The following is a 24,821-nucleotide window of genomic DNA, read 5'->3' on the forward strand; positions in this document are numbered from 1 at the left end:
ACGCTTTTGAAATTTTAACAGTAAACCACACTGTGTCACATATCATCTATATTGTAGTCTGCCTTTTCCATGATTAGTGTTATATGGTGACTCTACTTTAAATCACTCTGTACTCCCACATATTTAATGCATGCAATGGTTTCCAACAACTATATGGAAATCATAAAGTACTGTTTCTTTGTTTTACCCCCACCTATTAATGGTCAATATGTTACATTTGTTTACACTGGGTTAATTACCAATCCCTGTACCAAGTGTCAATCCTCAACAAGTCCTCCTGCATTTTGTCATAGTGTTTCCATATCCGGCAGCATCATCCATAAAGTGCCATGCAGCTTCGAATGTTATGCACATCATCATTTATGTACAGAGGAGTCCAAAAAAATGTATCCACTGTTTAAAAGTCCATAACTGGCAAACTAACTGACGGAGTTGTCTCATCTTTGGTAGTGTAATAGTTTGTAGTTCTGGCAATCGCCACACAAGTGTTGTATTTTGTTGTTTTGTTTTGTCAGATGACAGTCACCAGATAGTCAATGTTTTGTTCTTAGTTGCACTTAGTTACCTGAGTAAACATGGCTGGCGCAAGGCTTACATTCGATGAAAGGAAGTCAGTTTTGAAGTGATATTTTAAGTACGAAAACGTTAATGAGGTACAACAGCAATAGCGAAATGAGTATAAAACAGAGCCACTGATACGTTTAACAATTCGTCGCATTCGAGACAAATTTGAAGCCGAGGGCTGTGTTAAAGATGTACACAAACAACGATCTGGACAACCTGTAACAGTAACATATCCAGCTAACTCCCATCGTGTATTACAACAATTCACTCGCTCACCACAGAAGTCTGTGAGACAGTGTGCCTGTGAAACTGGAGTGAGTCGCTCAAGTGTTCGGCGAATTTTGAAGACAGCAAAGTGGAAGTGCTACATCCTACGATTGCTACAAGCAATGAACAAGGATGACCCAGATTGTAGAATGGAGTACTGCGAGTGGTTTACTAACATGGTGCGCAACGATGAAGAGTTTGCAGAGATGATTGTGTGGTCTGATAAGGCACAATTCAAACTCAATGGTACAGTAAATCGCCACAATTGCATCTACTGCACCACCAAAAATCTGAACATCCATGTAGACAAAGCCGTGAATTTGCCAGGAGTAAATGTGAGTTGTGGGTTGTCTTACTGGGGCTTGACTGGGCCATTCTTCTTTGACGGCATCACCAGTGAGGTGTACCTTCAGAAGCTTCAGACATTACACTTTACCTGCCATCCGAGACTTGTATGGAGATGGAAGAGTTTTCTTTCAACAAGATGGTGCCCCAGTCCACTACCAAAATCGTGTTAGGGCGTATCTCGACGAAAATCTACCAGGAAGATGGATAGGCCATAGAGGTGCTGTGGAGTATCCACCACGTTCCCCAGACCTAACTCCTCTGGACTTTTACCTGTAGGGAACACTAAAGGACATCATTTATCAATAAAAATCATGCACATTGGATGAACTTCAAGAATCCATCGTACATTCATGTGCAAATATGCAACTGAACACGTTGCAGCCAGTAGTTTGTGCTGCAGTTTGGCAGCATCGTTTGTGTGTGGATGTTAATCGTGACCATTTTGAACAACTACAGTGATATCTTCAAGTTGGATTTTAAGCTACACCAGTTTCACCAAAAATGAGACAACTCTGTCAATTAGTTTGCAAGTTATGGACTTTTAAACAGTGGATACATTTTTTTGGATCCCTCTGTGTAATGTGAAGAGTAATGGTTCCGTAACACTCTCTAGGGGCATCCCAAAATCTAATTCTATGCCTAACAATTTCTCTCTGTTGCGAATGATAGGCTGTGTTCCATTTGCCAGGAACTCCTAAATCCAGTTACAAAGCTGGTCCTGTATTCTGTATGCTTGTACGCTGATCTTTAGACAAACCTACTGCATTGTGTCAGACATCTTCTGGAAGTCTAAGAAAATGATATCAACCTGGGTGTCGGTATGTATTCAGTTCTGCTCCTTGTGGACTATTCATTTGCAGGCAAGAGGGCAATCCTTACTTTCATATATTGTCTCATCTAAAATATCTGCATGATTCTTGATAGCATAGCACCTGTAAAACCAAGAGAAATAAATAAAAGGAAGCAGAGACTCACCCAATTAGAGCCCCTCTTCGTGTGTAACAGGACAAAGTTGGCAGTCCTCTTCCAACCACCCTTGATTCATGCTGAATGGTCTCGGTATCATTTACACTATGACAAAACTTAACAGACTCTTGGTGGTGATCATGATTTTGGGAAATGACACCCCAACATTGATGTTCAAGTCTGTGCAGCTCCCTTTGGTCTGTGATTATAAAGTTGGCGGAAGCATGAACACATTCTAATGCCACTTGAGTTGCATTATGCGCACAGTTCATTGCTGCCATCTTCTCCCATATTCAGAAATAATGAAAAATTTGTTTTCAACCATTATTGCCCTCTGCTGCTGATGTATTTTAGGAATAAGTATCCCTTCATCACCTGGTATGTTGTTGCTCTTGATACATGTAATACGATGATATTTTTTATTGAATCATTGCAAGCAAAAGCACTTTAACAACATGCCATCATTGGAACATGTAAGAGGTTACCTATTTTGCACCACTTCTGTGTAATAACAGTACACCAAAATGTGTAATAGATCATTTCACATTCTGTAGACTTACTTCCTTTGCAGCAATAGATAGTGAGAATCAAATGGCACAAATTTCCATTAAACAAAATAGCTGTTTCCATCAGACTTATTGATGAAACTGCACTGTGAAATATTAGCTGCTGCTTAATTTGGTTTAGCTCAGTTTAGTTATGATGTTATGCATGAGCTTATTAGCAACAACTCACTATGGTTTGAAGCGCATTCGTGGGTTTACAAACATTACACATTTTGTCAGCGAAATATAGTTAGCTGTTGATAATTTAAAATCTTGGATTTTTTGTTTAGTCTTGAGCTATAATAAAATTTTATAAACGTAATCTAATGACACACAGGTATTAGTTATTCAGAAACTGATATCAGCAGGAGGAGGAGGAGGAGGACGAGTTGTCTACCAGAAATGATTGCAACTAATTTTTAAAATTGTTTTCACTGTCTAACCAGCATCTCTAATTCATAAAGGAGATAGTCAAATTCTTTGTGGCTGGATAATTTGCTCCTTTCTGGGCAACAGTAAGTTTTGCTTGTCAATAGTGGAGATCACTTTTTGTCCTAATGTTATATTTGTGAATGCTACCATTATTTTCAAACTGTGACTGATTCATCACAACAAATTTCATAGAAGAGCAAATGTGCTGTCAGTTATTTCAAAGATAAAAGTTTTTCAGAAAACTATGAACTTATAAGACACAATTTCTGGTAAGTACTTGCCTTCAGGCGAAGTATCAATACAGCCAACAGACACACGTAAAAGTACATATCCTATCCTAGCTTTCAGAATAAATAGTTCCTTCCTCAGGGAGGAGAAAGCCTGTCCTTCTCCTGACAACAGGTGGGAACTTCTCATTTTTGAGGTCTGGGTGACCAGCCCTTCCTTTTACGTCTTCCTCAATCTATCCTCTCTCTTTCCTGAGGAAGGACATGGAACTATTAGTTTCAAAAACTAGGATAGTGTATGCCCTTTTACATATGTCTATTGATTGTAATGGCATTTCTCCTAAAGATAAGTGCTGGTCAGCAATCCAGTTTCACAATTTTATATTTTTTAAATGTATTGTCAGGCTGTTGTTGTTAGGTTAGATTTTTTTACAACAAACAATCCTGTTGTAGGAATTTACAACTGAAGTGGTATTTTCAACCTCTGCTAGATTTTTTTGTTTAAGTAGCTGTTTATATGAGGTTTTAGGGTGGACTCTAGATGATATCTTTGCACAACATTTCCTTGTAAGGAATACTTCGAGTCTAATGCAGAAGTGCTGCGGAAATTTTTTTCTGTCTTAGTATGGTAAAGGAGAATGCAAAGAAAGCCCACTTTCAGATACTTTTAATAGAAAAATAAACAATCATGCACAGAGAATATGTCATTGAACTTGAGCATTTCAGATCTATAATACATAATCTCCAATTCAACTACTGGTCAAAATGCAAATCCATGCATTGTGAATATGCAGTTTTACATAAAGTAATTCCTCTGAATGCTTGTATTAAATCTGATGTTCCTTCTGTTGTTGCACCTCTATTGGGTTTGATATGACACCAGCATCACTGACAAAGACCACCATTTCTGCATTATCAGTGCAAAATTGAAAATCATTTGCAAAGATACTCTTTTTTATACCTTTGGACCAAACTGTATTTGGCAACCCTGAAGAGGTTGTTTTAACTTCTGTCGTAGAATTTAAATTATCATGTCATGACAGTTACCTGTAACTTATGTCTCAGATAAGAATAGTATTACATGGCCAAGATGTACATTTTACCACTGAAATTAATTCTCTTGCCATTCTTGATGGTCAAAGGAGTCCTTATTGGCAAGATGATCAGTCCAAGGAAAATGAACATTCTGCAGTGGAGCACATTTAAATAGAAGCCAAGAAATTTATTTTGAAGGCACATGTCGCCACTCTGTACAAAAATATGGCCTGAACAGAATATCCAGCCATTCAATGTCTCAGATTAATATTTAAGTTTTTACTCCATGACAGCATTCTTCCTTTTACAAATTCAGACTTTATCACTTCGATATGGCTATTAGGGAGTTATCTGAGTTATGTGAGAATGTATTATCATGTCTTTGTGTAATTTACTGAACAGGATAGAAAGGAAAAAATGAATACAGAAGATGGTATACCTGTAATACAGAAAAAAAGCAAGGTACAATGTGACTCATTTGCAAGACACTTTGAAAATATTTGTCGACATTTCACTGTGTCTGAGAAAAGAAGCAGCCAAGAACATTTGCTTTCACAATACAAAACAACTGCATTTTATTTCTTAGAAAAATAATTTAATACAATTGGTACAAAATCAGTGTGCCATACAAAATAGGAAATACGTTGCACTTTAGTAATGCTTTCAACCACACAACATACTATTAGTACTAAAATAAATATTTTCACAGCAATTCTTTGCACACCACAGAAATTTCATTAACAGTAAAAACTAGCAATCATGTATTCAATTCCTTCTTGATAAAATTAATTGTCTTGACTAGTTCTCCAATGCTATCTTCCCTGTAATGAAAACAAAGTGTCCAATGAGCCAAACTCAGATAGTATAATAATAAATTCCATCTGCTCACACAAAAACATTGTCAAAGAAAGGTAATTGAGCTGCGTTATATAGTATCTGAAGGTAATTAATTAATAATGAAAAGCTAATACACTGAACAATCTATTATTTTTCTAGTACAATTACTTGAAAATCAGGCTAAAGCTCACTCTTTTATTGATTTACATTTTTTTGTATTTGTTCATTAAGCTAATGATATGGTCAAATTTTACACTTATCAGTAACAGTAACTTCGCTGTCTTCTGAATAAAGGAAGGGAAAAAGGGAGTCAGCTACAAAATAGGTCACACATTTCTGCTTGGAATAAAATAACTTTTTGACAGACAGACTGCTATAGCAGGAAGCAGTGTTGTTAGTGTGCAGCCAGCCAAGCTTGACAAGGATCTGCATTTGTGCACGACACAGGCAACACAGCAGACACCTGGCTCTCAAGCAAGAACTATGCTTGGCTAGCAGTTGTCTCCTACCACTCGACTCAATGAAAGGTGAATCACATCAAGCTGTAATAACCTCGTCTGTCTCTACGTATATATTATAGAGCAGCTACAGGGGTATGTTCTGAAATGAAACATAAGATGATACGCATTAGATGTAAAAACAATGAGATTGCTTTGGCAGCTGTTAGTTGTGGTGGCCTAGAGGGACTGGCAGACATGTGACACCAGTGTTTGATGAGTGCATAGGGCAATTATAATTATTTTCGTGCACACAAAGCTTTCTGGAGGTGAAACTATTTAATGTTGCCTTGGGTGTCTAAGTGATGCTGGCAACTTTCCTCCAGCAAATACTTCACAAGCAGAGGAGTGTGGGAAATTAATGTGGGAGTTGCTGGTTTCTTTCCGTAAACTACTGAGATGTAATTACATCATATAGTGAATTTCCATGGGACCTATCTTGTCTGAAGAATGTGGACTGCAGCACCAGACACTCCTTTCATGATAATAGGGATGAAATGAACATTTTTAAACACACACTCACTCTTAATAGAAAAGAGAGAGAGGTGCATAGAATGAATGATAAACTGCTTAACTTCTAGACAATGACTTTTTTCAGATGTTGTGGAAAAAAACCACACACACACACACACACACACACACACACACACACACACACACACACAATTATCACATGTTAACAAGGGTGCTTAACTTTAACACTGCAGTGAGCTCGGCTGAGGTGGTGGCAGGGAAATAGGAACAAAAGACTCTCACAGCTTATGTTGCTGTGACCATATGTAGCCCAAAGATGGCTTCTGATTGGTCAGCGTACATCATCATTACATCCCGTCTGCACTGATGGTGAGACTGTGAAGGTGATGGAAGATTTCACTGAAAGCTTGAGATTTCACCCAGATTTGACATAACAAGTAAACTGAGTGTGTTTTATATATTGATGTCACTGATGAAACTTCAGTCACATTAAAAATTTCTGATTTTCATTCTTCGTACTGTCTTTCTTTCACACGTGCTCTTTGTATAATAAAATTAATATGATGTCGTACCCGCAACAAAGCGGGGCGCACACGTGTGCGTCACGCAAGAAGACACCCGACAGTCGTAACGATTCGTATACTGTAGGTAATATCAGAGCACTGTCGGAGGAATCACTTTTTCGTAAACTGCTTCAAGACTTTCCAGCACTTACTGAACCCGTCAACGCAACCAGGAAATGCAGACACAATACTCAACACCACATCAGCACGACACAAGGTCAACCCGTTGCTTTCCGCCCGCAGCATCTGCCTCCAGAGAAGCTGCTCGCGGTGCGAGCTGAGCTCGACAGACTTCTAAAAACAGGTATTGTAAGTAGGTCTGATAGTTCATGGGCATCTCCAATTCACATGTTCCGTAAAAAAGACAATTCATGGAGAGTATGTGGAGACTACAGGGCGCTCAATGCCTGCACAATTCCCGACCGCTACCCAGTACCCAATGTGACTGATTTTAACAGTACGATTAGCAATGCCAAAATATTTAGTGTGATTGATTGCGCCAAAGCATTTTCCCAGATTCCCATGGAGGCCAAAGAAACAGTAGAGTCTCGCCGAGCCCTTGGTTTCAGAAGAGGACAACGAAGCAGCAAGTGCAGAACAGGAGCAGCCATTTCCTGCACCAGATGTTTTCACGAGAGCTGGTAGAAAAATCAAGTGCAAGTTTCCCCACATACCTGGTGCACACGGTTTCAAAAGGAGTGGGGCTGATGTGGCGACGTCATTTATCCACTGCGCCAAAAACAGCGGGCGAAAGCTGCAGCTGATAGATATTTATCTTTGCCGTAGTCGGCTTGGTTACGAGTTGTTTATTCTTGTTAGTTTTTTATCTGTGCTTAGGAAATAAAATGTTTTCTCATCTCATGAAAAAGCTGTTACTTCATAAACATGCCAGCGTAATAAAATCAGCAGACATATCTTTGCACCTATTGCTGACTTCCCGACGCCATCTGCAAGATTTTCACATATACATGTGGACATTGTGGGCCCGCTATCATGCTCTTCAGAACAACGCTATTTGCTCACAATCATTGATCGTTTTACCAGGTGGCCAGAAGTAGTTGTAATACAAGACATTTCTGCGGAGTCGGTTGCAAAAGCACTGTTGCATTCATGGTTCTCCAGGTTTGGCGTTCTGCAAAACATAACAACAGATCGCGGAAGGCAGTTTGAAAGCCAACTTTTCAATGAACTTTTACTACTGTGCAGGTGCAACCACCTACGCACCACAAGCTATCATCCATCTAGTAATGGAATGGTGGAACGACTACACCGCACGCTCAAAGCTGCATTAATGTGTAGTTCCACTTCATGGCCTAAAGCACTACCACTGGTCCTACTCGGATTGAGAACGGCCGTGAAGGAGGACTTACAATGCTTTTCCGCAGAATTGGTTTATGGCGAGCAATTGAGGGTTCCTGGAGAATTTATCGTTCCGACATCTACACAGCCGTTCGCCCCTGAGCTATGCACGCAATTCGCGAGACAACTCAGCGTTAGAATGAGAAACATCAAACCCACTAACCCTGTCAGACACGGAGAACGGAGAGTGTTTGTACATAAAGACCTGCAAGCAACGTGCCACGTGTGACTTAGGGATGATACGGTGCACCCGCCGCTTGTTTCGTCTTACTCTGGACCATACAGGGTAATCACAAGAGGAAGCCACAGCTTCAAAATCGATAAGGATGGTAAAGAAGAGACAGTCTCAATTGGGTGGCTTAAACCTGCTTACACCGAAGAGGGTACACTCCTTCCTCGGTCTGCAAAATCACCCTAAAACGTGGAGGCCAAAGAAACAGCAGAGAGTCTCGCCGAGCCTTTGGTTTCAGAAGAGGACAACGAAGCAGCAAGTGCAGAACAGGAGCAGCCATTGCCTGCACCAGATGTTTTCACGAGAGCTGGTAGAAAAATCAAGTGCAAGTCGTAAGGAAGAACTGTCAATTGGAAATCCTCACATGATAACATGACATTCATGAATTTATGTGCAAGCAGGGTGACCCAAAAGCCAGTTAACATTTGGAAATGCATTAATTCATGGAACAATGTAAGACGAGATGTAAAAATTGACACATGCCTGAAATGAAATGGGGTTTTACTGAAACCAAAAACGAGAGCAAACACTGGAAAACAGATGGACCTAGATAGCAACGTGTCAGTGATGCCACATGAGAATCACGTCAGCATGACAAGTGTTACAGAACTGCATTACCCCTCGCCTGGCTGACGAACACCTGCTTGAAGGTATGACTCTTATGTTACACTTAACAGGGAGTAAATGATACCCTAACCCCATATTTTACACATAAAATAACTATTGATTTACATGAATTTGGTATGTGTAGTCATCCATGGAACACACCTACTGCGTATAATGAAATTTATCTGTACACGTACAGACAAACAAATCATTATAATTTCAGAAAAATTAGATGATTTATTCAAGGAAAGAACTTCACAAATTGAGCATGTCAGTAACATGTTGATCCACGCAAGTAGTTATTCAGCTTGGAATGGATTGATAGTGTTATGGGATGTCCTCCTGAGGGATATTGTGCAAATTCTATCCACCTGGTGCAACAGGTCATCAAAATCCCGAGATGGTTGGAGGGCCCTGCCCATAATGCTCCAACTGTTTTCAGTTGGAGAGATCTGGCAACCTTGCTGGCCAAGATAGGGTTTGCCATGTGTGGGCGGACATTGCCTTGCTGAAATGTAAAACTCGGATGACTTGCCATGAAAGGCAATGAAATGGAGTGTGGAATAATGACCTATCACTGTGCTGTAAGAGTGCCATGAATGACAACCAAGTGGATCCTGCTATGAAAAGAAATGGCACCATAGACAATTACTCCCGGTTTTCGGGCTGTATGACAGGCGATAGTCAGGTTTGTATCCCTCCACTGGCAGGGGCTTCTCCAGTCATGTGTATGACCTGGAATCTCATTGGCTGGTGTAGAACTGTCTTCAGTCCATTTCAAATTGAGCTCCGATGACCAGTGAAGATGTGTCTATTTTTATGCGATCACGACTGTTTTAATTTAAAAAAAATAACATTACTAAATACCAAAACTTAATACATTATGTCCAACCTAAGAAATTGGTTTTGGAAAAAGTATTCCACCAAATTTTAGAAAAAAAGGAGAATGATGAAATAAAAAGATAAACATGTTTTCTTCTTTGGTTTATCAAATAGCAATTCACACTGGAGGCTGTGATTCATTTACAGTTAATTGTATTTTATATCACGTAGAGGGATGACACTTACATTTGCTTGAGAGTTACTTTCAGATTATTTATTCGGCCTGGTCCTAGTTGAATTTCCTTCTCCTTCAGCTGGGCTTGCCACTGCAACACCTGAAATCATTAATATATTTTAAAGCATGCATATGAAATGCATTTTAGTGCTATTAATCTCAGCTACTATTAGATCTGTGAAATTATTGTACAGTGTCCACTTTTAATAAACTATGTGGCTCAGTCCGTATGTGCCAGACTACAAATCCAAAGTACTGGGATCTGAGAACAACTTTACTACATCACATCAATAAATTATACTTTTTAGAGAGTACATGACCACTGATGAAAGCATCCAGAAATAAGTTTATCTTGATTTTTAAAAGCTTACAAAGCTTAACAATAACAACCTGCTCTTTGTGATAGGCTTCCTTTGCTTTTACTTGCTTCATTGCTCTCTTGTAAACCTTGAGTTTCTCTTCCACTTCTTTAAGTTGTCTCTCTAATTTTTTCTCAGCAGCAGACACCAAAGGCTGACATCGGACAACCTGACGAAGAATCTTTTCTGCCCTGAAAATGGAACAGTAATTATTTTTATAACAGAAAAATTTAGTAACACTATCATTCCACATGAACATCCAGGGCGTTACATAATGAATTATTAGTTAAGAGAAAATATGGCAGTTCTAAGTGCAAAATAAATTTCTGATTGGAAAGACAGAAGTTTATCATAATAAACAAAAATAAGAAAATGCAGCCATAACCTTGTAAGGAACCAGTAACACTTTTACATGCATATAATGTTTAGTGAGTTTTGCTTGTCATCTGCACGTATTTTTGCCAGCAAGAAATGCAGTTACTTCCTCAGCACCCAAATGAAATCATAATTTAAGTCAAAAGCTTTTTATTTTTTAAGTTATGTAGAAAAAGAGGGAGTAGAAGTTAATTATGTTTTTCTTTGTGTTTGCATGTTACAAAGATGTTTGTTATATGTTTTTGAGAGAGAGAGGGATAGTGGGGGGATGGGAGGTGGGGGAGAGGGAAGGGGAGGGGGAAGGGGAGGGGTGAGAGGGGGTGAGAGAGAGAGAGAGAGAGAGAATGGTGTTGCACCTGCAACACAACAACTCTATTATTGCCTCCCAGAAGCATTAATATTTTTGTAAAACTTGGACACACATTTTTAGCAGACTGCAGCTTGTTACTCTCTTAAGGCCATCACACCAATATCACAAAACAAAAAGGGTATTTCTCATAAAATGTGTATAGTACAATGTACGAGCATCATTGATAATGAGCTTTGTAACCACAAACTTGTCTTATTTTTTGGATAATACAGGTCTATTGGCCTGCTATCCTGGTGACTGAATTTTCCTGATATTTTACAGCATACAGTACTTTGTTCACTTCACAAACGAAGTCTGATTTACATGGTTACCACGGTTGGACTGTTACTGCTACAAACACAACAGTACCAGCACAACCTGCAATTGACTGATGTGACATACGTAGACCCATGCAACAGTACAGAGACTTTATTAGCTTTCACGCCATCACTCTTTTTCCAGTTCATGCAAGTTCTCCCACATGTGTAACAGACACTCACACCCATGCACCCATTCATGACCATAGTGGCACTGACCACTTATGAGTGGTTTCTCTCTCTCTCTTTCTCTAACCCCCATCCCCTCCCTTGCCCGGCCCTCTGCATTGAAAAATCTTCACAATGTGCTGCATTTAAGAGATCAAGTGGTAAACAGGAAGCAGAACACCAGCTATAAGAATACACTACCACATTGCTAGAGTATGACCCACCATTTATTAAAGTAACACAAAGTTATTTCACTTAAAGTAAATCTGCTCAATCTACTCAGAGGATGTCAGTTTTTCACTTTGGTATACCTTCATAAGTAGGAGATTCGCAGTGTTATTGCAGTACCTCGCTTATGTGTCAGAAAATTTTTTATGACAATTCCCGATTATCAGCAGACATTAGTCTGCTCTCGGTAGCTGAGTGGTCAGCACGACAGAACGTCAATCCTAAGGGCCCAGGTTCAATTCCCAGCTTGGTTGGAGATTTTCTCTGATCAGGGACTGGGTGTTGTGTTGTCCTAATCATCATCATTTCATCCCCATCGACGCGCAAGTCGCCAAAGTGGCATCAAATTGAAAGACTTGCACTCGGCGAACAGTCTACCCGACAGGAGGCCCTCATCACACGACATTTACATTATTTAGCAGACACTAGTAATTAGTCATTTTGAGAATTCTTTTCAGCTTTAGTACTTGGTTGTCTCAACGGTGGTACCAAAGTAAATTTCATTTAGGTTTTAACAATATAATGAAAAGGACAGTTGCTACTCATCATAAAGCCGAAATACTGAGCTGCAGAAGGGTCTTTCTGCAACCCAGCATCTCTGCTATATGGTGAGTAGCAACTATTCTTTTCATTGCATTCTTACATTCTATCCTGGATTTTCCATGTTTCATTTTGGTTTTAACAGTTATCACCAAGGCTGGTTGAAATACTGAGAATAATAACAACAACATATTAGACTGACGCTACAATTTAATTCCAAATCATTACTAACTCGTCCAGAATATAAGGTTTTTTTTTATTTTACCTTTTACTGAGCTCCTCCTGTTTGTCCTTTGTGTCCTCATACTTTTCAGCTAACTGTTCTGCAGCTTGTTTTAGCTGTGTTTTTTCTTGTTCAAGATTTTCAAGTTCTTTTAACTGTCTTTCCTTCATCAAACGCAGTGTTCGTGCCCTGCATGTAAACAAGTATTATGAAATATCTTTGTTTACTACTACTAATAATAATAATGTTTCTGAATAAGGTTTAAATTTTGTATTATCTATAAGGACAGGGTAATGTGAATGGCTTATTATTAACAGCAAGGTAGCATATGTCAGCATTTGGAAAAAACCAACAGAAAATACATATTAGTAAGGCTGGTTGCCATTTTCATTACAACAATATTCCACAGTTTTTATTCATGTTTAGTAAATAACAATAGTAATAATAAAGTTAAAAGAAGCTTAGTTACTCATATGTAGAACAGAAGTAGTTTCCTGATAAAAAAAGAACTTATAGTGTCAATGATCATCTTCAATTCTTGGAAAATTCTGTTAAAAATAGGTACTGCACAGTTACAAATACTTTTTAGAATGGTAGTGAAGGATGTGGTTCCCATACAGAGACTGCCTTGTACTCAGCTGTTACATTTAGCTCAAATGGTTTATAGTAGTGTAACAATAATCATTAAATAGTTTCAGACAAACACTTTGTTGATGTGTGCCTTGACTCATTCCACATCACCGGAGAATCTTCTTCAAGGTGGGATCTATGAACATGATGAATGAATGGGGGATGAATTGTGAACTGAATAGATTCTGCTGTTCCTGCTATACAAAGTATAACAGGAAATTGTCAACAGCAAATTGCATAATGCGGAGACTAGATGAAACACAATATCAGTGTTAAATAGTAGTCTACATGAAGTTCATGAAGTAACATGCTTATGGCTGGATGACACATTTTATTACAGAACATTGCTATAACAGAATAGTCTAATGCTCAGAATATTTCTAGTGTTTGCAAGAGATGGGATAATTATAATTTTATGGAGTAATATTGCAATAGAAGTGTTAAAGTGCTATTGAGATCATGATGATTACAGTGTTATGCAGTTATAAAGTTATTAGTCAAACACCAATACAGTTCGGAATTATAGGAAAATAATGTTGTTGGAGACATGATGCTTAAGGATCTGATGTGCCCGATGGACAGCTAAAGGCAAATTCAGTTTGCAGAAAAATAGAAGAGGGAGGAGGAATTCATCCTGCAACTATATGTCAACAATAACCTCTACCATATTTACCCAAATGTAAGTAGACCTCAAATGCAAGCTGAACCTCAGAAATGAAACTTCGTGGGGGGGATTTATATTTAGCCTATTACAGTTACATTAAAAATGCTGACAGCAGTTAGAATTCATGATATCTCTCAAAATATTCTGAGCAGAACTAGGGTAGCTGGGGCCACTAAGAATTTTACAGATGATAGCGCTACATGTGTAAGTCATATGTCAGTCTTCCCATATTACATTAATGTCATACAATGTATTTCTTTATTTTAATGAAATATAGTGTTTTCATCCAAGAAAGTTGCAGTTTGGCTTGACAGAGGATCACTACTGATTTAGAGAATATAAATTTGGTGAAGAGCAGACTACATATTCAAGACACTGATTTGTATAGTTTTTTGTTAGATGTCAAACAGTGTGCTTTATTAGATTACCTTTTTTTAACATTCTAAACAATATAATTTGTCTACACAGAATCATTTCCAACACAAGTGGTCAGTACAAACGGCGAACTGTAAGTTTTGTTATAATGCAGAAAATCTTTCCCCAGCCGTGTCTCCTATGTCTATCCATGTTGTTCGACAAACAAGTTAGGGCACGGCCACCTAGAAAACAGGTGGCCATAATTAGCAACCACATACAGTTAGAAGGTGAGTGGCAATATTATGCGAGTCTCCCTCTGCCGCATGCTTAAAAACAGTTGGTATTTTTCAAGATTTCTTATATGCTTGGTGAAATGCCAGTACAAATCCTCCCTCCTAAGGACATCAGCCAACAAGAAGAGCACATCCCCCCTCCCTCCATCCCCGGAGAAGATGCTCAAACAGGCTTACGGTAGACCAAACTGACAGAGAAACCTCAAATAATGTGGCAAACATGAATGCAAATTTACAACACATAACAAACAAAAAGACGTAAATAGCTACCACATACACATGCACATAAGAAACATACATCATAACTTCTCATTTGTAGTAGCACAGGCTCATTGACTGGCAGGATACCATCAAATATCTACAAAGAAAATAACTTAGAAATGGAAAGTGAACTATCATAAACGCATCTAGGGTGTTCAGAAATTCCTGGTACAAACTTCTTGGAATTGTAGAGCAATGTGTGTAAATAATATTTTTGGAAGCCATGTCCAGAAACGTACCACTTTTACAAGTAACTGATTAGGTGTGACCCAGTACATCACTTGTTTTACAATTTCACTCATTAATAGCCAAAGAAATTGCTTCTGGACTTGCTGACAGGCTCTCTTCAATGTGATGCAGTATGGTACCTTCTGATTCAGGTATGCAGCGTCTTCTTGTAGCACCTCAGTCAAGCCTGCTGACAGTGAAGTACCCCTCCTCAAAGCTGTTGGATGCTGTGATGAACGATCTTGATAAAGGCGACGAGCATTTCTTCTGTTATTGTAAGCTTTGCCATTTCAAAGGATCTTGTCAGTGTATTCTGCATATATGTACTGAAACATGTTGCTCTAACACTCACAGACACATGAAAGAGGCTCAAACTAGGTCAGAGAGATAGGATAGACACCAAATGGCATCATCTGATCCAATGTAACTGATGTCATGTTGCATACCTACCTAGCAAACATGTTTTCAAATGGCTCTATGTTTTTAGACATGAGTTCCCCTCTACAAGTTCTAGAAGTTCGTGGTAGGAATTTCTGAATATTCTTTAATTATTAGCAGATGATTCTGAGTCATCACCACTTGATTCCTTGTCACTATTCTCCTCATAGAGAGCATCATCCTTTGTGGTATCAAGCATGTTAGAAACACAACATTTAAAAAAAATGTGTGATAGATAGTTTTATTCGAGATAAATTTCCACGCTTGGTCAATCCACTTGCAAACCTGAGACAAACAGCCTTGGGATCAGTAGAAGAAACACAAATGAAGTTAGGAGGGATTTGCTGCTGTGGAAAGGTTTCACCCACTGTTTGCAGTGTGGCTAACATATGACTCATATCAGTCATTTGCTATGGCAGAAATCTCTCATGGAAGTAACATGGTTTCATAAAAGTTCACTTTTAAGAGCACTTATGTTCAAATGTGGAACTTATTTGTACTCATGAATACATAATTAAATTACGGCAATGAAACACTTATTATTATTACGTAGAAAACAATGGCAGCACTGTTAAAGGGCTTGATGTACATTGAAGTGTGCTGACAGCTTAAGAACAGAGCTGGAACTGTCAAAATGTAAAACTGTACTTATCATGCTTGCCAACTTGTGAAAGTTTCTTAAGAGCACCTGTTTTGATAGTGTGTAGGTAAAGAATTTTTTTTTGTTTTGCTATGAGTATTTGAAAAACTGCTAATTTCAGAGATAAGCAACATTAAATTTGAATTTTCCCCATGATAAAAAATAAAAAAGATGCAACACTCTAAAAACGAACACAACAGCATATGTGGCAAAATAACTACTTACGGCAGCTTCTAGTACATTGTCTGGAATTGCCTTAGGCTCTGATCTTGACTCTAAGCTGCAGTCGCATTTCTGGACCATGAAAATTGGGAAAAAAGGTCGGATTTGATTTGGGTACAGGATAGTCTGAAGCAAGAATTAAGAATCACAAATGCCTTTCTCCATTTTGGAAGTTGTCGTTCTTTCTGTGCTTCTCAAACTTGTAGCATTTTTCTGATACAGTTTTGTCTTTTACATTGCTGTTGTCTCATAACACAGGAATCTTGGTTTTAAAATTTTAAGGTGGATCCTCTGTTGATACTTCTACACAACTGTTTGCCATGTTCTTGTTTCTTTGGCAACTCTTACGCACATGATTTTTCACAGTCTGTATTTAGTATATAATGTCATTCCTGGGACTCATGTTTTCAAAGCTAAATTGACAGTTTTATAAGAAATGAATCTGATTTTATAGTAAAGAGCAGTATGACTACCAAGCAATAAACAAGCAATAACTGATAAGTACAGTGCAAAGTATTTTAACATTATCTTGAAGCCATTAGCCAGATGCATTTGTATAGAAAACAGTGAAAGAAATATTATAACTATATTATCCCATAAATAACAAGGGCCGACACTGAAAAAGAAGTTTGGAATGAGAGACAAGTATGTACTTCAGAAATAAAATAAAAGTCCTGAAAACACTAAATTAATTTTAACATATAGTACTCTCGATAGAAATAATTAAAAGTGGAAAAAAATCCTTGCTTTTGGAGCTATTAGCTCCCTCCTCCTATGGGAAAGAGGGATAGGTCAGCAAAGGTGAAGAGGAGTTTCATGACTCTCGTACTTGACGATGGAGGAGCCCACCTGTGGTGGAATCAAGGGGAAACAAGCAACCTTTACCAACCTGCACCTTTTTCCTTCCTCAAGAAGGAAATAATAGGTCCAAAAGATATAGTTTTTCTCACTTTTAAAAGTGTCTATTGGTGGTACAGCAATTTTGCATCCTAAAGGTAAGTACTAGCCAAGCAGCAAGTTACAAGTGTGTCTTTATGAAATGCTAATAATATCACATCAGTTCTCATTACATTAACTTGAAAACATAGTGGTAAATTAACTTGAATACTGTTTTATCTTTTTCACTTCACAGAGCTAAAGTGACTTGAAATGGGCCGATAAATGCAACATACCGTTTATCAATTTCTTCTCGGACTTGGTCATGCTTCAAAAAATATTCTTCTCGCAACAGCTGTGTACTCTGGTTTACAAGCTGTAATTGCGAAAAGCATGTATGTTGATATTATAAATTTAAATGGAATAGTTTTGTCGAGATAAATCTACAAAATAATACTGAAAATTGCTGAAATAAACCAGCAATGTCAACTATGAAGTAAGTTTCAATAACACAACTGCTCCAACTGGCCATTAATCCCAACAGAATGTGTGTTTTATCAAATAAAATTTTAGGTATAGAGGAACAATGGAAAAATTGGGAAAAGAATTGCAGGTCACAAAGGCTGAAACTGAATGTAACATACAATACACAGAATATTTGGATTGTTTCAGACTGGAGCTAGTGGAAATATTTACACAGGGTGTAAAAAAACTATATATATGAAATTTGAATACATTCAGACGAGATAAAAAGAAACACTGTTTTCACTGTTTTATAGGACAGAAATGTCACAGGTCCACCAGCCCCCCCTCCCCCCCAAGCTAGTGGTCTATGAAAGGTCTGACACAATTGATGTTCAGACATGGTGTTTGAACTGCTGCAGCATGAATATTGTTTTAGAGATGTTGCTTACCTCCTGTGGATTTCTTTATATGGTGAGTTTGGGATAGGTGACACCAACAGACACTCCAGAAGAGTGGACTACCTGTTTGACTTAAGCTGTAGCCATTATTCATGAAACATCTGGTTGTTTCAAGCAGCAAAATCTCTAAAACAATATTCATCACACAGTTAGAACACTGACTCTGAACATGTCTAGCAGCAAAATCTTGTGGACCCCTAGTTTGGAAATAGTGCACCTGTGACTTTTTGTAACATTAAAAAAATTATCTTTTTATCTCCTCTAAATACTCTAAAATTTTGTACTCATAGTTTTTTTGCACACTGCATGTTACATGACACAACAGGCTACTTTAAACACCCTGGTAAATATGCATAAATAAAAAGTAAACTCAACTAGTGCAGCATATATTTAAGTTTATAACTTTATAATAACAAGTTAAAGCACACTCAACCGTGCAATAGCCATATTTCTAATACAGAACCAAGATTCTACATTGGTGAACAAGTAATGCCTTCATATTAGTAATAAAGCTGGTTGTCAGTTACATTAAGCAATAAAAACTTTAATTTGTGTATCAAAACTGTGAATTAGTAAATACCTCCATATACTTTTGAGGTGTAGTGTTTGCTTGAGGTCCCAGTTTCAGGATTGGCTGTGTTACATCATGTTTTAACATATTTGTAATACGCATGTTGAAAGGTTCTTTCAGCATCTATAAATGAGAGAAAACGTTGAAATTACAATTAAAAGGACAGGCTAATTGGTGATCAAGTTCAGGGGCATTATAAGCTACATACGTAACTACACCTACTAGAAAAATAACCAATACATCCTTTTCACTAAGCTTAACCAAATAAATCAAGTGATACATGTTGTAGGTATGCAACGAACTATCATATTTAAATTGTAAATACATAACTATAATATATTTTTTTTCTTTTCATACAATTTTCTCTTGCTTAAGGATTCAGTAACAAAGGTTTACAGCCTTGTGCCAAAAGACTGATGAAACAAAACAAAGAGACACAATACATATAACAAGCTGTCTATTGTGTCCTAAGATGTATAAACTTACTGCTTTGAGTGGTGATTCAGTTTTTTCTTTTGTAGATTCCAGTCTATCTGCAGACTCTAGTGGAAGTGGCAGGGGAATCGAGGCCAAAGTAAGGCTGATAACCTCTCCACTAGCCAGAAGGGCAACAAGCATAACTGGTGTTCCAGGTGTCTGCACCAACCCAAGAACAGGCAACACTGACCCTTCCTGTGGTATGCCTGTTTCTGACGAGGAAGCTGCAGCCCGAGTGCACACTGCGTACTCCACCACAGCATTTTGTGACAATATTGATGTGCACAGATGCAGTTTGTCTGACAAAAGTTTTGGACATCATTAAAGAAATGAAAATCAAATTTCAGATACATTCACTACACAAAATATGCCAGGTTTTAGCTTATTAACACATAATTTTTAAATTTAGTGTTAAGAGTAAATCAAAGTATGTTATGAAGTAATTTTATTTTTATGGAAAAAGTCACTGGACTTTTGTAGGATTTGTATTTTAAGAGGTTTAGAGTTTCCAAACACAACTGCAACCATTTTACTATTTTATGATATGAGGAAACTGTGCAACATCAAGTTAAAATAAAAAAGACCAACAGAAACACAATGACTGTCTTGAAAACAAAATTCTCTTATTGTATCTTTACAGCCAGCCAGTTCAGACAACTTAGCAAACTATCATCTTTTGGTATGAAAATGTTACACAGTAATTCATCAAAAGGATGCATACTAAAGTAATTGTAATCATAACTGCACAAACCAGGCAAGACATTCACTCATCAAATCATTTAATGATTTCTTTTTAAGGGACGATACCAATTAGGTGACCCAAGGCTGGAAAAAATAGAGTAACAGAATTTTGTTACAAGCTTCCATAGCTACCTATGCACAAATAATGTAATAAAATATTACTGGCGAATCACCTATAACAAAAGCAGATTATTGACTGAAGGTTCTTACCATCATCACAATCTAGAAACTGATCAAGCTGAGAAACAGTAGGTATGAAGACAACATGGACTCCAGTATCATGACTGCAAAAGTATCTGAAACAGAAAAATATCACTTCTGTAAGCTTGTTTCAGCAAATAAGAATAGATCCCAAAATCTTGAAAAACAACCTTAATAACCATATGATCACGAAATGGGTAAAAAATTTACCCAGGTTTTTAAATATAATATCACCAAGCCAAAACCAACTGCTGCAGTCACTAACTTACGTTTTCGCTGCTGTGGCTAAATGGGTCTGAGCACTATGGGACTTAACATCGGAGGTCCCCTAGAACTTAGAACTACTTAAACCTAACTAACCTAAGGACATCACACACATCCATGCCTGAGGCAGGATTCGAACCTGCGACCATAGCGGTTGCGTGGTTCTAGACTGAAGTGCCTAGAACTGCTTGGTCACTGTGGCCGGCGCTGCTGTGGCTTCCTGAAATTTTTTCGTTACAACTAAAGGGAAAAAACCATCCTATACTCTACACTCATGTAACAGTGGGACATTTACAAGTGGTATGATTATCTATGAAGCATAAGACTAAACAGTAATTAATAACACTTACATATTATGTAAGAATTCATGGTTGCGGCCTGTTATTCAAAAATTAAATTTCGCAGTTTAAATGCTTCACATTCAGTAAATCTCTGTTCATATACGACAGTAACATTTTCTACTTTCACATTATAATCTGAAGAATTATTAAACACAGGCAGTAAGAAATCACCTTGAAGCTGAGATACAGTCAGCATGTAAGTAGATGGGGCATGTGTAGGTATCAGTAGAGTCATTCAGTGCCAATCCAAGCTCTAATTCAACAGCCTCAAACACATGCAGACTCACATCAGCAGGATGAATGGTGTATGCCGAGCTCTCCTGTGACACCAGTGACTGTAACATAATTAAACAGGATTATTTACATTTTCCAGCAATGATTTTTTTTTTATTTCAGTAAATGTCCCAACTATCTTATTTTTACAAAATGCACATAATCCAAGGATGAGCCACAGTATGCATTTAAACATATTACTAGTCAACTTTGTGAGAATATTGTTCATACTTTCTAAACACGTTCTGTGCCAGACACAGCAACACACTAACGACATACAAAATGCAAAAATTCCACTACTTGTGCTTTTTGACAGAGTTTCAAAGTTTGGTGTCCAACCATTAATATTGCTACCAGTTCCAGCAAGTAATTCTTTCTATCTTAGTTGGCAGCGTTCTCCTGCATCCAGCCATTTTAATCATCAATTATTGTCTGAACTGAGAATGTACCAAACAATTCTGCACAGAAGAAAATCACCATGGGCTTATAGACTGGGACTGGCACTCTCACCTTTCTTTTGCTGACTGATAAGTTATTTTAAGTTTGTTTTGTGAGTATTTTACATTATTATTCTTGTTACTATTTTTATTTTGATGATCCACATGTAAGCACCTTCTTTGATACATTCAATCAATGGAACAAACTAAGAAATTAAAAGAAGGACAGAGAAATTAGAACAACAAATTACCTTGTCATCTTCATTATCAGATTCTGCATCATTATTCAGCAGAAAACAGTGATACAAGGTTCCAGAGCATGATGCAATCACGACAACTGGAGGCACACATTGGAGACAAAGAATGGAACAGGAGTCCACACCATAATTATCATCAGCAGGTGGAAACATTGATATTGGACCTTGCAGCAATGGTTTTTTGAAGCTGAAAATAAGATCAAGTAATCAATGATTACACAAATAGATTCAGGAAGAGCAACATAAATAAAACAAAGAAGCATGGATTGGGAAGCAAGAGTTCACATTTTATTTCTTTCAATTTTTCTCCTTCTCCAATATCTACATGAAGTATACTGATTACACTGTCTACCATATGTTTTGTATTTTTTTCTTTTCCTTACTCTTCCAAGCAAAATGTCTTTGCTGTAATTGTTCCACCTAATTATCTCTCTATTACTACTTATCAGTTATTGCCTGTAGTTTATACAAAGGGCTTTCATTAAGACTACACCTTTGGGTGGAGGGAGGGGGGGGGAGGGAAAGGGAGAAATTTCAACTTTTATTACTTATTTGTCTTCATCACATAAGTTCCCTGCAAATTTACATAACTTTACAGTGATCTACAATCTGAAAGTTCACCACTCAGCTCTGGAAAAAGTTTTCCACTCCAACAGTCACCTCATCACTGCCAAAATGTTGTCAACATGATCGTTACTTCTCTTTCTGAACTCAAAAAAAATTGTGGGTGCCAGGTATGGTGAAAAAGAACGATTTCACTGTCTAGATATGAACAAAGACCAACTGTTCATTGAGCAGTGAGAGCAAAAACACTGTCAAGCAAGAGTCAGGAGTTGCACACCTCTCGCTATCATTCCTCACCTATTTTGCTACATCTTAGGCAACAGACTGGGCTGAAGATTTTGATAATTCTTCAAATAATGGACAGTTCCTTTTGTGTGTAGTCGCCAAGACAGACACCATAACTTCCGACAAGTCAGCGCACCTTTGTCTTCTTAGGTGGAGGGAAATTTGCTTATTCCTATAGTTTACTTCATCCATTGTGATTAGTAGGCTTCCTTCAAACAGTAGTTAACAAACAGGGATTCATCAGACCAACACTTTGTCATGTGAAGTTATTCAGGAGCTTGAAGGCCAATTATACACTAATATCAGTCTGTCTAACTATTTCTTGGATAGTAAGGCAAATGTTTTGTAAATGCTGGGTTGTCATTTCTACTTTTTATTTCACCATAGATTACGAATGATGAAGGGCACATGTAGCAAAACAAATTGTGAATCTAGCCTAAAATCATTTCTTCAGGACAACTCCTTGTATTCCATATCTGAATTTTTGATTAAAAACCGGTAGCTTATGTTGCTTAGTGAAAGTGGAGTGTATTTAAAACTGAAATGTTCATTATTATCAAATTTAAGCCAGTGTTCATATAACTAATCTGTAAATGGTGAAATTACAAACAAGTTGTTTATACCTAGCTTGTAAGCTGACTCATTCCACATCATTTTACAAAAAAATTATGGAAATGATCAATGGCTCATATAACGTCTACTTTAGGAGAAGACATTGTGGTCAAAAGCTCAAATGTCTAACAGTCTTTTTGTTGTGTCTATCTTAAACTCAACATACCCTTTATGTGAACATTGCATTACAGGCTGATATTTCCGGAAGCAAATCAACAGTGAAAGAAAACCAAGATTCAGAAAGCAGTCACAAATATAGATATAGCATAAATTGTTTGACAATACTGCAGCTGAAAACTGTGATGCAGAAACAAACACAACAATAAATATATTTGAAATGGGAAAAAAAAGTGAATGGGCAGAAGAGGGACTCTGATACAGACTTGGAAATTTATATGGGCAAGGGGAAGGAGTGGGAGGAGAGGAAGAGGGAATTGGGGAGGAGGGGTGGGGGGTGGGGTGGGGTGGAGATGTGGCTTTTCGTTAAGTATGAACCACAATTTTAATTATTTAATATTCAGAGTAATCACTTTCACATAACAGATTGTATGTTATGGCACCTGTTGCTTTTTTTTTCACAACAGAACATTTCCCTTTGGAAATGTTGTATTTACCTTAACTTTGTTCATTATGTGTTAGCCATGGGAAACTCTGTGACAATGTGAATATATCATCATTTCACACAAAGAATAAAAGTAGTTACTTGTACAAGAAATGTTGATTCTCAAAAAGAATTAACCTACAAAATAGTTGCTAATATATTCTACAAACGTTTCATTAGAAAGTAACAGTGTAAAGAGTGTGTTTCTTACAATGATAAGATAGTTAATAGGGCCTCTTGTTGAAACAAAGAAAGGAAAATATTTACAAATACAACAACAATATGAAATATGAGAGATTGTTACCAACCATGAAGAGGGGGCATCAAATGGCAGGGAGTAGACTAAGCTATCGGACAAAGACCTTTAGAGATGTATTACCTATGAAGTGGTTGTATCTGAATCTCTGAATTTTCCCCTACAGCAATGAAAGAGTTAGGTATTAAAAATACTACCAAGAAACCTTTCCTTATAACAAATATTTTCATAACTAATTTCAAAATATGACTGCAAGATAAGATTCAGAATGACTAAATAAAGAAAGACTCAAGTGTCTGACATGTGGAGGAACCAAAGCCTGTTGATGTTAGTGAGTCAATATATTATCTCTTTATTCCTAGCTGAGCTAACAATGAAAGAGATCCAAAACATTATCTTTCAAGATTTCTTAACAAAACTGTTTGTACGCTCAGATAACATCAATTCAGGTATAAACTTGGAAATATCATGATTTCAAAAATATTTTTATGTGATGCAATACACACACTGTACTGTGCAGGACTGACTATGTAACAATGATCATGTAATTCATCTGAATGATTTCAGTCACCTTTCTGAGTCCACTGAAGTTACAACATAATACACATCTCCATTGCCATATAAAACAAGGATGGGCCACTGAAGAGAAGGAGATGTATTGCGACCACTAGTTATCTGTGAGGTAGTTTCCTGAAACAAAGGATTGAAAACCATGATAACATGTCATTTCTTAGCAAAATACAAGACAAAATAAGCACCATTATATTAACTGAGATACAACCACAGACACTACCTACTGCCAGTCTAAAGATAGTTAAAGAGCTGGCCACAAAAACACCAC

The 24,821-nt window shown here is 37.5% G+C and overlaps 1 protein-coding gene across 1 annotated transcript in view; it reads right to left on the reverse strand.

Moving 5' to 3' along the window:
* Positions 1-4,976: 4,976 nt before the first annotated feature.
* Positions 4,977-24,821, reverse strand: part of LOC126419212 (nuclear pore complex protein Nup88) — a 545,842-nt gene continuing 525,997 nt past the window's right edge. Inside the window, exons 5-15 of the mRNA XM_050086347.1 lie at positions 24,552-24,670; positions 21,657-21,849; positions 20,867-21,030; positions 20,100-20,185; positions 19,158-19,447; positions 18,681-18,794; positions 17,474-17,553; positions 12,611-12,757; positions 10,400-10,559; positions 10,021-10,109; positions 4,977-5,205 (exon numbers count right to left, since the gene is read on the reverse strand). Coding sequence (XP_049942304.1) covers positions 5,142-5,205; positions 10,021-10,109; positions 10,400-10,559; positions 12,611-12,757; positions 17,474-17,553; positions 18,681-18,794; positions 19,158-19,447; positions 20,100-20,185; positions 20,867-21,030; positions 21,657-21,849; positions 24,552-24,670 — 1,506 coding nt within the window. The 3' untranslated portion in view covers positions 4,977-5,141. The remainder of the gene's footprint in view (positions 5,206-10,020; positions 10,110-10,399; positions 10,560-12,610; positions 12,758-17,473; positions 17,554-18,680; positions 18,795-19,157; positions 19,448-20,099; positions 20,186-20,866; positions 21,031-21,656; positions 21,850-24,551; positions 24,671-24,821) is intronic.

Source organism: Schistocerca serialis, chromosome 9 (genome assembly GCF_023864345.2).
Source record: "Schistocerca serialis cubense isolate TAMUIC-IGC-003099 chromosome 9, iqSchSeri2.2, whole genome shotgun sequence".
In the NCBI taxonomy this organism is placed as follows: domain Eukaryota; kingdom Metazoa; phylum Arthropoda; class Insecta; order Orthoptera; family Acrididae; genus Schistocerca; species Schistocerca serialis.